The 16,906-nt window shown below is 38.9% G+C and overlaps 2 protein-coding genes across 6 annotated transcripts in view; both read left to right on the top strand.

The window, feature by feature from the left end:
- The first annotated feature begins 716 nt into the window (after window positions 1-716).
- On the top strand, window positions 717-2,786 carry pclaf (PCNA clamp associated factor). Its single transcript, XM_053641599.1, has 4 exons — window positions 717-965; window positions 1,799-1,885; window positions 2,316-2,490; window positions 2,604-2,786. Exons 1-4 carry the CDS (start codon window positions 920-922, stop codon window positions 2,641-2,643), a joined length of 348 nt encoding a protein of 115 aa, XP_053497574.1. The 5' UTR covers window positions 717-919; the 3' UTR covers window positions 2,644-2,786.
- A 1,938-nt stretch (window positions 2,787-4,724) lies between these two features.
- The window catches only part of LOC128618068 (casein kinase I), a 34,161-nt gene continuing 21,979 nt past the window's right edge, over window positions 4,725-16,906 (top strand). For all 5 annotated transcript variants that reach the window (XM_053641454.1, XM_053641453.1, XM_053641455.1 and 2 more), the window contains exon 1: window positions 4,725-4,918. The gene's annotated coding sequence lies outside the window, so the exon portion shown is untranslated. The remainder of the gene's footprint in view (window positions 4,919-16,906) is intronic.

The raw sequence follows: 16,906 nt of genomic DNA, 5'->3' as shown, positions 1-16,906 counted from the left end.
CCCATTTATTATTATAATTAGGTAGCCTAATTATAGGTTGTTTTAGAAATAGAGCATTAAATCTGTGATCAGCTAGAACTAATGTCAGAGCTGCTGTTATAGAAAATTAATCAACAACTCCTGACTCATTAAAATTGAGAATTTAACAGTGCTGTGGTATAAATGAGTATAATACGAGAAGTTGCTGACCACTTAAGGTCTCGTAAAGCACAATTTTGAACCCTAGCATAAGAAAAGGGGCAACATGGCGCCTTTCCGCCTTTACGATAAAGCGCCATTGGGTACAAGGGGGCGTATTTCCTGCAGTCTAGGTTTTCGCTCAGGTACAGCGACATCAAGTGGCAGATATGTGATTTCTCAATGGCATGTTAATTGCGGTTCGTTTTAATACGATGGCGTGCTTAGCTTTAAACCACTAACATATCACAACGTCAGAGTTGAACAAACGAACCACTCGTCCATATTTAAACCCGAGATCACATAAAGCGCAGGTAGCATAACCGTGCAACTGCCTAAAAGTCTGAAAAACAGCGTATTAGAACATATTATAAACTGTTACTCCAGATCGTACTTGAACTAGCGGTTTAAAAAAAAATAAGCATTTAAACCTAATGCGAAGAACGAAAAGCCTGACGAACTAGTACTTTATTAAATAAAATAAAATACATTCATAACACGATTACAATCGGGCAATATTCAGGGAGTCCTACAGCCAAGTCCAAGTGCGCGTGTCCTCCATCCGCTTGCGTTGCTCAGAATGGCTCGCGACTATTGGCTGAGCGCAGGTGTCGTCATCATTTGCTCCGCCCCATTTGCTTTGGTATTTGGCTCGCGTTTAAAACGCTGGCGGGAAGTGTGTTTGCCTTTACTTCTTTTTCTTTATCTGAGGAAGTGAGCGAGGCGCGTAAACAAGCCAAAAATGGTTAGGACGAAAGCTGATAGTGTTCCTAGTAGCTACAGGAAAGGTAAGATAAGATTGTAGTGGCGATGCCGTTGGTAACATTTCAGTGTTTTCTTCACAGTATGAGAGGATGTTGTTAGTTAACACGGGGTCAGTAGGTCGTTCTGTAGCTAGGCAACTAACACCTACGAAGCGAATATTGATGTATTTATTCTTAATGTGAATTATGTCTTCAAACAACTTACAGCTTTTGAAAACTACTTCCGTTTTAAAATGGGGTGATTATTTTTTTTTGTTGTTGTTGTTAAAGAATGCGTTTTAATATCCGCTCTGTGTTGAAGAACTTTGCGTTTATCCGCTCTGTCTCCCGCCAATTTGTTTCCCATCTCAGTATCAGGGCGAAGGTGAATAAAAACAAAATGTCTGAGTAAACAAACAACGAGTGAAGACTACATGCTTTTTACAGTATACGCAGAATGACATTTGACGTTTAGGACAAAATATAAACGACGCCTCCCTTTTTCTTGGGGTGACGTTTTCGCAAAATGGCAGCGTTTATGAAGGACCATGAACATTTTATGAACGTTTATCTGTGAATACTTTTTTTTTATTATTTATTTTTTTTAATATATATGAAGTGTTTCTCAACCTTCACAAACCAGAATATTAATACCGGTGTAAAGGGAGAAGGTCATGAAGTGGATTAAGGCAGAAGATATCTATTTAAAGATGGTAGCTCAGTCCCAGGAGAAATGGCGCCAGTTTTGTATTGCGCTGTGTGTTGGGTGGCTTCCTTCATGTGAGCGCTCCTGAACTTTAACCGTGTATATAAATATATTTTAACGACATTATATAATTATAATGTGTTTTAAATGCTGTTTTTAATGTGTGTTGAAGCGGTGGCTGCTTCTGCACCCAGGAAGTCACTTGGCGCCTCCAGCTCGGGGAACTCCTCCAGCAGCAGCTCTCAAGCCGCCACACCCGGTATTATGCTCCTGCTGCTTGCATTAAATTGGGTTTGGATTTGAGTATTAAATGCCAAGTTGAGCTATGTTTGTGTTTTCCCACTGTATAACCCCACCATGTTTTTGTATTGTGATTTACTTTTACATTACATGTACAGTGTTTGGCAGATGGACTTATCCAGAGTGACTTACATTTTTATCTCATTTATACACCTAGGCAGTTGAGGGTTAAAGTGCACCTATTATGATGATTGTTTTTACAAATAATACCTTTTTCATATAGTGTTTAGCAGTTTGTGAATGTCTTGCTCAAGGGTCTGGTGGTGGAAGCTTGGCAGTGCTGGGATTTGAACTTGTGACCTGCTGATCAGTAGTTCATCATCTTAACCACTGAGCTGCTACTTTCAGTATGGTGTGTATGTATGTGTAAAGCTATGCTTTTGTTGTAGGAAAGAATAAGTATGCTGGTGGAAACCCTGTCTGTCCACGTCCAACCCCAGAATGGCAGAAGGGTATCGGAGACTTCTTTGGTGGCCCGAGCAGGAAGCCAGAGAAGGAAAACGTCCATCCTGTTTCTGATGGAGAGGAGGCTGGGGGCAGCGGCATGTCCAAAGCACCCCGGAAGTATGTCTTGATTGTTTAAAAATGTATTATTTATTTTTTTTAATTCATTTGATTTTGAGTATAGAATTCACTTAAACAGTGTCTAACCTCTTTCATTATCTTACCTTGTTCAGGTCCAGACCGCTTCCAGATGAAGATGAGGATGATGAATAACTCATAATCCTTGTTCAGTGTATTGAATCCCCTCATTGGTACCATGACCTTCATGATTTATCTTTTTTAGTGTAAATCTTTGTACATACTTTTTATGTTTTCATTTTTGTACAGAAGTTTAATAAACTGTCTCTTTCAAGTTACTGCTGGATCATCCTGGTTTATCTTGAAATGCAAACCACTCATTTTAATAAAGCAAAGAAAGCTAGAGAGCCTCTAAATAATAATGCTACACCATATAATGGGTTTAAGCTGTCAGTGGTCATATAATGTCCAAGTGTAAGACTGGAATATACCAGGATTATGTTCATGAACATCTGCATGCATTAAAAAAAAAAATCCTTTTATAGGGAAACTTGGAGACATGATGTTAAGCATAGTGCGGTTTTAAGATGTCAATAGTGTCTTAACATACTATAAGTCTACATAATAGAATGTAGTGGCATGGTGTTTACATACATGAATGTTGACTTCATAATGAAGTGTGCAAAAAAAGTGTAGTATAATCCGATTTATCTGTGAACAAAAGTGCAAACAGCAGCCCTTATATATATTTAAAAAAAAAAAAAAAGCAGAATTATTTGTGTTTTGCTGATGGACTCCTCAGTTAAAAAGAAGTTGCCTTGACTTGTACCACGAAGTACAAGTGCCTACATGTACTAGCAAAAGTAACAAGTTATGATGGCACAAACTTAATTCTTTTCTTTTTTTTGATCAAGGTTTCTTTATTAGCATTTTCAAATTAAAACAAAACACCAACAAAACAAATAGAACAAACCCCCCCCCATACCAGACAGGACGTACATATTTCATATTATAAAACCAGACCACCATAGGAAAGAAGAGAGCAAAAGAAATAAAATTATAGATAATGGTTACATAATACTGTCAGCATCCATGTCTTCGACAAAGATCAGAAAAGGTTGCCAGATTCTGTAAAATTTCCTAGTCTCTCCCCTGACAGTGTATCTAATCTTTTCCAATTTAAGATGGCACATGACTTCCCTGACCCAATGATTATATGTCGGTGGAGCAGGATCTTTCCATTTAAACAATATTAATCTCCTGGCCAGGAGAGTGGAGAAGAACATCATGCTGATTTCACATCATCTAAATGGAGTATTCTCCGGGGTCACCCCAAACATCGCAATAATAGGGGACGGCTTTACCACTCTTCCCAATATCTTAGTGACAAACTTAATTCTTTTGGAAGAAATGATTTTCAAGAAGCTTTTGTGGGCTGAACTGGAGCAAAAACAAATTTCTGTAAGGCTATAAATCACACTTTTGCTTCACAGGATAACAGTTTGACATAAGATGTCTTCCAATGTCCTTAATGATTTCATGAAAATAGTCCACTGATTAGAAGGACGGAGGCCTGATTTGTCTAGTGGGTATAGCAACAGCTTCACTAGTTTACTGTATTATCAGAAGGTGATCCTCTAAAAGGACATGATGTGATTAGCTAATAAAACCTGAGAAAGTCTCACCAGAGCACAGGATGAAAAAAAAAAAAAATACAGCCAAACAGCCTGTTTTTACTGGTGTGTGTGTGTGTGATCCATGCTGGGGAAAAAAACAAACAGAAACCCTCATCAAGTTTGTAATGGTTTTAATGATTATAATGGGAATTATATTAGTTTTATTGGGTCTCTATTGGTGTCATGTATCTAGTGGATACCTAATGGAAACCATTTACTAATGGTTTATAATGGTATTTGTAGTGGAAAACATTAGAATTTCTCTTATGGTTTTTAAATGATTGTTTTTTTCAGCAAGGATGCTTTGAACAACTATAGAAAGAAACAAAAAAATATTTCAGAAAAATTACCCCCCCCCCCCCCTTTTTTTTTTCTTTGCTCCGTAATCCCCCCCGCAGTTTAACCGGATAACATTTCGCTAGTGATAATGGCTCTGTCCTAAACAGCATAACATGATACTCGATAGTAGGTCTAAACAGCACGTCACTGTTGCATGTGCACTAGCTCTAGGACGACACTGATGTGCGGTTTGGGACACAGCTGATATGCCTGAACAAAAACACGCCGCCAGTTACCCGGATGAGCTGTTGTTCCATAGGCGGTGCTGTTCCGGGACTGAGAGAAGAGAGACCGGAGAGATACTCATCTGTTCAAGAGGGTCAAATATATACATAGATACATATATACGTAACAATTCATCATTTTTTAAAGACATTTCTCTTCAACACGACGGTTAGAGGATTGTATTGTCGCGGAGATGAAATGAGCAAAACGACGTTGGGCTTGTGTTTAAGGTAATTTGAGTTTACTTTTCAATGAAGCTGAAAGGCTCTCTCTGTCTCTCTCTCTCTCTCTCTCTCTCTGTGTGTGTGTGTGTGTGTGTTAGCACAGCTGAGTGTTGGGCTGCTAACTTGAGAGCTAGCCAGCAACCAAGCTGTCTTCTTCTTCTTCTTCTTCTTTAAGACCTGAGGGATGTCATTAATGAGCTGATAAAGCATGCTGCGGTTTGATATTTTCTGTATGCGATGTTCTACTTAATATTTCCCCAACCTGTTTGTTTTTATTTTCCTCTCTGTCTCGGATAATGTTTGAGATGAGACATGGAGCTGATTGATGACTTTATAGCTGTGATGGAGAGTGGAGCTGTGCCTGAGCTGTGCTGCCAGCTACTAGACTCTATAAATATAAGATTAGTCTGGATTTCAGCAATATGTCTGATGAAATGTAGACAGCTAAGCACTTAGCATATATATATATATATATATATATATATATATATATATATATATATATATATATATATATATATAATGTATATATATAATGTATATATATAATGTATATATGTATATAATGTATATATGTATGTGTGTGTTTCCTCTTCATGACATACTTCACTTTGCCCCCACCAGGGCAGTTACCCCTATCCAGTTTGGTGTGTGTTTTAAGCAAGTCTAGTGTCAAATGTGTCTCCTTAACCTGCATTGTATTGGTATGATCTTTATATCTGTTCCACTGTACACAAGCTTATAAGCCGGTGTGAGTGATTGATGGCACTGCAGGTGTAGCTCAAATCTTCTGTTCAGTGAAAACATTTGACATAGCAAGGCCACCATGTTCTGGACAGCTTTAAAACCGTCATCCTGTTGCCTCATGGAAATAGAAAATAGAAGAACTCTTGTAATGACTCTTTCTTGTTTTACTAGCAGTGAATCGATCCGGCTTTTTTCCATTTTGAAAACCGACGTCCGAGAGCTGGGTTTCAGGCAAATAAATACCTGATAACAGTCCTGACATCCTTTCAGTAATCGAGCTGAAACTCTGCAAGCGTGTGATGGCGAGTTGTGTGAAACCTCAGACGTGGTGGTGGTGATTTTTGTTTGCTGAGTTCACATGTTTGAGTCGGTAAACATAACGGCATAAAATACACCTGATACAAGTCCAACGTTTCAGGGCAGAGTCAGTCCTGACGAGGTGCACCGATCTTATTTATCAATAAAGGACTTCACATCTGGATTTGTCACATCTGAATTTGGACAGCTGGACCAAAAACTATTTTGTATTTGGGTTTGAATTGAAGCAAGGGGTGCTTGTGGATGATGGACGTTCACTGTGGCCTACGTGAGACCAAATAACAAACCTATTACATCACAGTTTTTCCTGAAGTTTTTCTTCATGGTCTTAACATTGTGATACTTTTGAGAAACATTATCCTGCCGTTTGTTCTTGCGTATTTGTTACTACAGGTTAGGATTCTGACTTTACCTGTCTGTTAAGCTTTTTAACCAGTTTAAGTAGTGTTTTGTTTAAGAGGATTTTGATTTGACACTACTGCTGCGAGACAGAAATAGCATATTGTCGTTATGTTGCTACCCATTGCTCTTGTGAAATGTCCTGCACTATATTAAAACAAACCATTGAAGCTATTAGTTAAGGTGCCTCTGAAATCCAAATTGTCATTATGGACACAAATGAGCCAGTATACATTAAAAAAAAAAAAAAAACTAAACACAATTGGGTTTAGTTTCATTTTACAGTTCCTGGAGAAATGGTGAGAAATTTTGATGACTCATCCTGTATTCATGCAGTTTGTGTCCAATCAGATGCTTATCTGCATTGCCCTGATAAACAAACCCTAACCCTAGCAGCGTCCTGATCTTTTACAACCTCATAACAAAAACATGACAACTGCACTCTCCTAAATACTGTAATGTGCAGTCAGTATAGGGATTTTCTACAGAAAGTGGGCAGAAAATCCCATCCATCCATTTTCGATAGCGCTTATTCTACACAGTGTCGTGGGAAACCTGTCCCAGGGAACTTGGGGCATAAGACGGGGGACATCCTGGATGGGGTGCCAACCCATCGCATAGCACAGTCATGCACACACACACTCGCACACCCATTCACACACTACTACACATTTTAGGAATGCTAGTCAGCCTACAACGCATATCTTTGGACTGGGGGAGGAAACCGGACCCGAAGCATGGGGAGAACATGCAAACTCCGCACACACAGGGCAGAGGCTGGAATCGAACCCCCTACCCTGGAGGTGCAAGGCAAACGTGCTAACCACTGAGGTGGGCAGAAATTATCCCATCTACAGTTGTAATCAAAATTATTCAACCCCCATTGCAAATCAGGTTTATTGTCAAAATGTACAGACTTTCAGCTGTTTGCAATGAACAAATCAAACAAAAGCAAATGAAATAGTTCAACACAACGAATGCTTCAAGTTGTTTCTCCAAATTCAACTGAAAATGCAACTTCTAATGACTTCTCTGGTTTCAAATTTATTCAACCCCTTCATGGCAAGCATCTTTAGTACTTAGTAGAGCACCCTTTTGCTGTTATGACCTGCTGCAAACGAGACGCATAGCTTCTGGCAGCGTTCCTGAGGAATCTTAGTCCATTCCTCATCTGCCTTCTTCGAATCCCACCAGAGATTTTCTATGGGGTTCAAGTCAGGTGACTGTGTTGGCCCTGTAGAATCTTCCAGGACTTCTTCTGGAACCAAAGCCTTGGTGGAATTTGAGGTACGCTTGAGATCATTGTCCTGTTGGAAGGTCCAATGACGCCCAAGCTTCAGCTTCCTCATAGACAGCATGACGTTTTCTCCTGTATTTCCTGATACTTCAATGAATCCATCTTGTCTTCCACACGCTGCATTTTTCCAGTGCCAGAGGATGCAAAGCAGCCCCAGAGCATCACAGAGCCACCACCATGCTCGACTGTGGACAGAGTGTCCTTTCTTCATTCTTCTTTCTCCAGATACACCACCGATCCATCGTGCCGAAAAGTTCCAGTTTTGTTTCATCGCTCCACAGATCAGAATCCCAAAAACTTCTGTGGCTTATTTATATGATTTTGAGCCGACTTTTCTTGTGCGTTTGGGTCAGTACTGGTGAACGTCTTGGAGTTCTGGCATGGAAAACGTCTGCGTTTAGTACACACCATACTGTGCTCACTGAAACCTCAGTGCCTGTTTCCACCAAGTCTTGCTGCAGGTCTTTTGCAGTCACTCGTGGGTTTTTCACAACCTGCCTTCTCAGAAATCTGGTTGCAGCTGTTGATAGCTTCTTTTTTCTGCCCCGTCCAGGTATTTCATGCACTTTCTACCCCTAGCCAGTTCAGGTATTTCATGTGTTCCAGCTCAAGCATACCTGGTGCAACTAATGACACCCTTGATTGCATATTTGTGCTGTTGTGGGGGATTCTATTCAGTTGAACTATTTCAATTGCTTTTGTTTGATTTGTTCATTGCAAACAGCTGGAAGTCTGTAAGTTTTGACAATAAACCTGATTTACACTGGGGGCTGAATCATCATGTTGATTGCAACAGTATTCACAGATAATAGCAGCCAGGTGATTATGAGTAAAATTTTGTATGTAATTCAGTGTTAGTGAATCCATCTTTTGATGAACAGTGAAGGTTATGCTGGTGGACAGACGTTATATTCACAACTGGGATAAAGCATTGTTTTCGGGCATTGTGAGGTTGTTTTCTGTCCACGTTCGAAGTTTTTTCTGAAATAAAACCATTCTAACTGAAAAATAAATCCTCTAAAAACTGATTGCTTATACAGTTACTGTATTTTACTTTTTTATTTTTACTTAATGATCTCTCTTTTTTTTTTTTTTTTTTTTTTTAAATTGTTTACAGCATACTCAAATGTGCCCACATTTTGTAGTATATGCCTATACAGTACAATCCGATACAGTGTTATTTTAGCGTCTTATGTTAAATGTCAGTCTTTTCCCTGTCTCCCGAGTGGATACGTCTATGGAAAGATGGAAACAAACTGCTGTGATCTGGTACCAATCTGAGGTGCATTTCCCCCCACAATCCTCTGCTCTAGGAAAACAAACTTGAAGTGGCAGCAGCCAAAATGGCATTGAGAAATCATACACAGCTGAAAATGAGCTCTCGTGACATTCGGCTGTATTAAATGTAGCTGCTTTGCTAAGCCACTTTGGCCCCGTTCACACATTATCATTGGGCTCAAGTGCTTAGACAGCACTAAAGGTGTCTTGAGATCTGATCACCCAAACTACATTCGGAGGTGATTACCGGCCGATACCGGCTGATACACATGCCAACATGTGAATAAGGGGAGTACTGGCACTTTCTCTTTTTTTTTTTTTTCTCCCCCCAACTCAAGCATTGATTAAAACACTGCACTACACATTACTTTTGAATATTCAAACACATTCTGCAATGATTCTCTTAACGCTGTATTTCTATAGTCAGCTGTAGGACAGCCGTAAAGCCTTTGACTGCGCCATATGCTCAGAAACCATGCAGATACATCTCCAGACATGAGTTTGAGACTCCTGTATATTGGACATGTTCTATAAACATGAACGTTATAGACTAACGACACTCTCTTTCCATTTGTGTGATTGTTGAAAGCGCATGAAAAGGGATTAGTTGAGCGAATGATGTACAGCTAAACATAAGCACTTCGTTCGAGTTTTCAGGTGGTACTGGTTAGTATTTTTGCGTCTGGTTTTGACCTGACAGTTGGTTGGTTTTGGCAACCTTACAACTTACGATATGTGATCACAAGTGGTCTCTGAAAACACTTTTGAGACATGTGAAAATACTACTTGAGATGAATACTTTAAGATACCTTAATGGATCTTAATACCTTAAGTCTTGAGGGCTTGTTACCTTCGGAATCAATATACCTTGAAACCTTGATTGATTCGGTGTGGCGTACAGTGTATCTCGAAAGGCTGTTGGCTCTTGTGGAAACCAGTCAAGCATTTTGACATGGTGCGTCCCTGACTTCCTGTTTTAAAAGGAAATCGACGTATGAGTTCAAATCACAGTACACAATTGTACAATATTCTCAGTTATTACGAGGGCAAATATAAGTGTATATCAGTATTGTGCGGTGCAACTTTACTTCCATTGATGCGTTCATTGTAAGAAGCAGCAGTGAAGAAAGAGAATTTAAAGAAAAACAGTGCAAGATGTACTATCTATAGTAAATATCTACAGTACTGAATTTGCAGTATGTACGTATATATTCGCATGCTTCACCGTGTGTGCAGGATACAGAGACCTTAGTTTATTAAAGGCAAGCAGTAATCGCACGAGCTGTGACTAATCAGTGTTAGACGTGTGCAGTGGTGGCAGACGTGTTACCAGCAGTGGCAGTATAATTTTAGTGCTTAAAGGATCTGCACAGTTTGTTATTGAGGAAGGTTACAGTGTAGGGTACAAACGTGTTGGTTTGTCCGGTACCTCACCTCTTAAGGTGCTGTATCATCAAACCCAGTGCTGATTTGTAAGGTTCTTATATTAAAAAGGGGAAGACCACATGACGTATACGTAAACACAAAAAAGCTTTTGTCTGTAAGGTGAATCACCACGCAGTCAAGCACCTGCTGAATCCGTTCTCTCAAATGGCTTACCATTGGAATGACCTGAAGTCCAGCGTGATTGGAGCGCTGGCTGAACCTTTTAAAGCTTTGAATAATACATGATCTCTCTCAGATTGAGTGTCTGTGTGTTGTATGATCTGCGAGCTGTGTGTTGGCGCTCTACATGACCGCCTCATGGCATGGCTTATTTACCGGTTTCGATCAATGGTAGTGAGACTAGCTGTGTATTGGCTGCTCACCAAGCTGTGTTTCTGTGCTATAGCTACGCTTGGAAACCAAGCCACATCAGGATCTCCACTCAGTCTGGGTTAGTCTGATCTGACAGTGCAACGTCTCAACGCCTCAGCTCAGGCATTACACGTTTCTTACACTACTCTAATGACAGCTCATGTCTCATCTCATGACTCTAATGTGTTTGTATTGTGTAATCCGAAAACGTTATAAATAATAATCTTATTCTCTGATTCAACCTGTTGAAGGGCTGTAACAATTCGTCTGCTGCCCAGTCTCACCTTTTGGTTGCTTGTAAACCTCTTTGACCCAGCTTAAAAAAATATCAGCAATGTAATGTAGCAGTGTATAGTCAGTCCCTCCAGGATTTTGTGACCGCAGAAATTAAACATTTCTTTTTTTCCAGTGAATCTATTTCCAATAAGGTTATTCCACTGTATAACACGCAACTTTATTTATGGACTTGAATGTTGTGAATTCTTTATATTTCAAGATTTCTTGAGTTAATACTGATGCCTGGTGACAATTTCATGTGAATAGCCTCATTGGAAATATATTTACTGTAAAACATGTTGACGCGTCTAATACTTATTTCTCGCACTGTGTGTGACTGCTCTTGCTTGGTCTTCTCAGTATTTCCAAATACCTGATTCTGAAAAGATGCTCTATACAAATCGTTCTACCATTTATCATACCGTACGTACTCTGGACAATGTGTGTAGTGCAGCAGGTGGTGAGAACCCAGAGCTACCCCAGTTGCCCAAGCTGGTAATTTGCCCACACCTAGAAAGTAACAAATAGTGTAACTTAGCTCATTTTCCATCAGGTAAGGCACAAAGACACGCACTGGAAGACAAGCATGCTGCCCAAGCCCTTATCTGTCACTGAAATGGAGAATACTAGGAAATGAGTTTGTACCTGTATGGTTTAAAAATCTTCTGCTGTGAATTATTAACACAGTGCTTAATGTAGTGAACATGCTGGACACGTGATTAAATATTTAAAAGGTATGAAATATACATATTCAACATGTTAAAGTAACAGTACAGCCAAAATTAAAAAATGTAGACAATAGTGCATCTGTTTGGACCCTGGGAAAGCCTCTCCTGATGTCGCAGCAAGTTCTCAAAAGTGTACAACCACTTTTTGGGGCAGGTTACTTGAATACATTTTTTGTTTAAATTTCTCAGCAGTTGCTTTGCGAAGTAATTTCTTTTGAAAAATAGGCTATATTTTTGCTTTCAGATTAGTGTTAAAGCAGCAGAAATAACTGGTCAGATGAGATTTTTTTTCTAGTACATGGATGACAATTCACAGCAGGGAGAAGAGGAAGATAAGTCAAGGGCACATCCAAACCTCATTAGGCCTAAAAACTAAAGTCAGCCGAGCCAAGTAAATAAAATGCATGCTTTGTGTGGAATATAGATCAGATGGAAGTTTCTTGAGATACTTTTTAGATCTCTTTCTGAGTCCTCTGATCCGAAGTGCTGGCTGTACACTCATAAACATACATCATTTTTCGATAGTATTTGTCTTTGTCTCAGAAAAAGTGCGCACCAGTACCTTTTGGTTTTTCTCTCCTTCGTATTTACCACTTCCTGGTTCAGTGCACTCTTCTGCTGATTTGTTATCTTCGATTAAAAAAAAAAGTGTGGAGGAGTGATGTACCATGTATTCTATGTAGACTATGTAGAGATGTAAACTATGTAGAGATGCTCTAGTGAAATATAGATTAGAATAGTACATAACAGGTTGTATGAGCTATTAATCGCTAGTTTATACCATAATGCCTGTAAATAAAGTCAGTGTTTTTTTTATTACAGTTGTAATCCATGGATACACAAAACACAGAGAATTTATTTCCACATTTGCCATAAGAGAATGATCTCATGTTTATGTTAGACTGCTGGAATAAATTGATATTTTTGATCTGTAAAGTTTCTTCCATTTTAAAGTGCTCCATTGATTAGTCAGGGCCTGATCCTTAAAAATCATGGTGAGGTATTTCAGAGAATATGATTCGTGCTCTCTAAGAGGCATTCTGTGTTAATATTATCTCAAGCAGGGCTTGTGGAAGGCTTGCATCTGGGTGCGTGTTTCCTTAAAGCAGGTTATATGACATTATCTTATAGAGGAAGTGTTAACACATAAATACAGTATCAATGCTGAAGTTGTACTGTCAGCCAAGATTTATTCATCAATCATTAACAGTTATGACATTCACTAATATTTTACTAAACTCTTTTTTTTTTTTTTTTTTTTTGGCAAAAACAAAACCCAACAAAACAATGAAAATGCTGTTCGTTGTTTATAGATTCTACAGAAATTCAAATCAGCGCTCTTATTATTATTGGGTACATGCTCAGAAATAAAGGTGCCAAACTGTACTTTTCCTTGTTGCTTTGGTGGCATTGGGTGGGGGACCATTTAATATGTATGTTGTACCCAGGAAGATGCATTTAGTAAAAAGTAAAGAGCCAAAAAAAAGGTACATCAGTGGTCCTTAAGGTCCAGTTAGTTTATTAGTTAATGTAGACTGTATTCTCATTTCCAGGTGAAAGATACATACTAAAGGTACAAAAGAAACCACCACTTGATACTTGGTACTACCACAGCCACAAGGAAAACTACCCTTCTTTCTGAATGTTTGTACATATACACCTGACCATCATACTCATATGTGGTTTCTCCCCAAACTGTTGCCACAAGGTTGGAAGCACACAATTGTGTTGCATATCTTTGTATGCTGTAGCATTAATATTTCCCTTCACTGGAACTAAGAGGCCCAAAACTGTTCCACTATGACTTTGGGATGAACTGGAACACTGACTGCACCCCAGACCTCCTCACTTAACATCAGCGCCTGACCTCACTAATGCTCTTGTGGCTGAATGAGCAGAAATTCCCACAGCCACGCTCCAGACTCTAGAGGAAAACCTTCACAGTAGACTGTCAGTTACTATAACCTATAATTATATCATATACAGGTGCATCTCAAGAAGTTGTAATTCGTATAAAAGAAGCCCCGACCGAGTATCGAGTGCATAAATGAACATACTTTTCAGAAGGTCGATATTTCTGTATTATAAATTCTTTATTCTAATATTTTGAGATACTGGATTTTTGATTTCCATGAGCTGTAAGCCGTGATCATCAAGATTAAAACAAAAAAAGCCTTGCAATATTTCACTTTGTGTAATGAATCTAGAATATATGAAAGTTCCACTTTTTGAATTAAATTACAGGAAAAAATGACCTTTTCCCCGATATTCTAATTTTTTGAGATGCACTTGTAGGTATGATGGTCCAGTGTCCACAAACAGTGTATTTTACTTGCATCATGTCAAAACAAATATATGCAAAAGTACTTGTATTTGAATGCTTGAATTTTTCTTGTTCAGGTTATTAACTGCAGTGGTTCCCAGTGCAACTCCTCAACACAGTCTGTCTTATCGTACAGTTAAACACTATTTAGCACAACTATATTCCACATTTCCATGAAGTCCTTGTTTAGCTAAATTTGAATTGAACAGCTCTGGACTATTTATTTCAAATAGTAAACCCCACTTTCAGTCAGTAAGGCATCAGCAAATGATTGAGTAACTGGCTAATATGCCAGTATTTAAAGTTCACTAACTGTAAAAGTGTTTACGAAGTTTATTTTTTTTAAAGTTTTTTTCTACAGCAATAGAGGAGACACCTGGAAGCTACACTTTTCTGCTTTTTCAGTTAAGGTAGCTGTCAGACTGAATGTGAATAAAATTCGACCAACAGAAAAGCCAGCTCACTGAAAGTGAAAGGATGTGGACATGAAATATGATGGTGGCTATTTTTGCTTTTTGTTGACTTTATCTAGGTGAACTTTGACCTTTTGAATTTGCGAACCTCAGTCTTCTGAGGCAATAGAAAACAAATGGGTAGGGCTATGGTCTCTTTAGTTGGTAAAAAAAAAAATTGAGGAGCAGCTTATTAGTAAATAATGTCAAAATTCCATTTGTGGCAGTGATAACACCAGATTTTTGCCAGGCTGTTTTGGGTTATCCATCCATCTTTCTGTCTGTCCATACATCTGTCTGTCTGTCTGTCCGAGATTCTTGTTAGTGCGATGTCTCAAGAAGGAGTGGTTGAATGTTTGTAGGATTTGTATGAAATTATCATTGAAACCAGCAAATTAACTGATAAGATTTTTGAATTTATCCAAACAGGGTCAGGTTCACTGCAAGGTCTGAAATAATTTTTCTTCAAAAGCTTTCTTCCTGTTTGATGTATATTTTGATGGTATATCAGGCATATAAATTAATAATAATACAAATGAATAAGGACTAGACTTATTGGCGGTGGAGGTGTCCCCCACTGACACCTTGATCACACTCCCCAGAACCAACATATTGTTGTTCCAGGCAACTTGATGGTATCATGTTACTCTACAGTACATAGCAACAGAATGGAATGGTGGTGCATTTAACTGTTTTTGGTGCTAACAAGCTAACATTTAGCCAGTGACAGCTAAGTCCTTTATAAACCTTAGTTAGCATTAGCTATCGAACGTACACCCGTGGAACATTTTATCAGGAACACTGTGCTAATACTGGGTCGGACCTCCCTTTCCTCTCAAAAAAGCTTCAATTCTTCATGGCATGGATTCCACAAGATGTTGGAAACATTCCTTTGAGATTCTGGTCCATGTTGACTTGAAGAATCTGCAGGAATTGTGTGATGCAATCATGTGCACTTTCATGCTGTGAATCTCCCGTTCTACCAAATCCCAAAGATGTTCTACTGGATTCAGATCCGGTGACTGGGAAGGTCACTGAAGAACAATGAACTCACTATCGTGTTCATGAAACCAGTTTGAGACGACGTTTGCTTTGAGACACGGTGCATTATCATGCTGGAAGTAGCCATTAGAAGATGGTAAATTGTGGACATGAAGGGATGCACATGGTCAGCAACAATATTCAAACAGGCTGTGGCATTCAAGCGATGATTGATTTGGTATTAACGGACCCAATATGTGCCAAGAAATCATTCCCCACACCACTACATCACCTCCACCAGTCTGGACTGCTGACACAAGGCAGGTTGGACCCATGGATTCATGCAGTTGGCACCAAATTCTGACCCTACCATCTGTGTGCCTCGGCAGAAATCGGGATTCATCAGACCAGGCTACGGTTTTTCCAGTCTTCAACTGTCCAGTTTTGGCGAGCCTGTGCCCACTGCAGCCTCAGAGTTCTGTTCTTGGCTAACAGAAGTTGAACCTGACATGGACTTCTGCTGTTGTAGCCCATACCCCTCAAGGTTCGACATGTTATGCATACCGAGATGCTTTTCTGCTCACCACAATTGTACAGAATGGCTATCTGAGTTTTTAAGTTAAATGGACGACTTTGGGTTTTGGTGGGAAAAAAATTTGAACCCTTAAAAAATACTTCTTCTGAAGTTCAAATTCTCCTGAATTTCCAGTTCTTTTAAATCTGGCTAAAATGGCCATGTGTCCATTTTTTTTAAATGATCAATGCATTGAATATGAAATACTTTTTTTTTTTTTTTATCACGACAGTGACTCACTAATTGTTCCAGTCTTAAACAACCCCTACAAGTTGCAAAATCGCACTCTGCAAGGTGTCATACAATTTTTAAGGTCATGTCATTTGCACACCATAAATGACAGACTAACATAAGATAATTGCCAAGTACATCGCAGTGCATTGCAATAACTAAAATTAAAATGAAGATCATTTCATGATTCTCGATACCAAAGTAGTACTTTGGCCAAAAGTTGAAGACCCAAACTTTAGGTTGGTAACTCTTCATAATTCAAAACAAATAAGCTACTAAATGATTATTAATAATTAAAAACAAACATGGTTTCATTCAATGTTTTGAAATAGACTAGTTAGTTATAGCAGTTATTGATGCATTCTAATACTTTACTGTAGTGAAGCTAAAAAAAGTGTCCCACCAGTGGCGAGCAAAGGCACGAGGAGATGTGATGGCAATAACAAAGAAGTGAATGCCTTCTCAAGAGCTTCATGAGTCACTGCACAGGAAAATGGTTAGCCACATCCCTGAAGGGGAAAAAAAAACCTGTTAGTAAAACACTCAGTAAAACATTTTAATCAATGCAGACGTTCCCCACTGTATAGCTGTCA

The sequence above is a fragment of the Ictalurus furcatus genome, chromosome 14, assembly GCF_023375685.1.
Source record: "Ictalurus furcatus strain D&B chromosome 14, Billie_1.0, whole genome shotgun sequence".
NCBI classification, from domain to species: domain Eukaryota; kingdom Metazoa; phylum Chordata; class Actinopteri; order Siluriformes; family Ictaluridae; genus Ictalurus; species Ictalurus furcatus.
The sequence above is the reverse complement of the archived record's forward strand: the minus strand, read 5'-3'. Positions and strand labels throughout refer to the sequence as shown.

What these genes read in the sequence shown, in the direction of transcription:
- pclaf (XM_053641599.1), top strand. Translation starts at nt 920, where the DNA reads ATGGTTAGGACGAAAGCTGATAGTGTTCCTAGTAGCTACAGGAAAG. An exon ending in TCCTAGTAGCTACAGGAAAG is followed by an intron (nt 966 to 1,798) that starts GTAAGATAAGAT and finishes TGTGTGTTGAAG; the next exon opens with CGGTGGCTGCTTCTGCACCC. An exon ending in CTCTCAAGCCGCCACACCCG is followed by an intron (nt 1,886 to 2,315) that starts GTATTATGCTCC and finishes CTTTTGTTGTAG; the next exon opens with GAAAGAATAAGTATGCTGGT.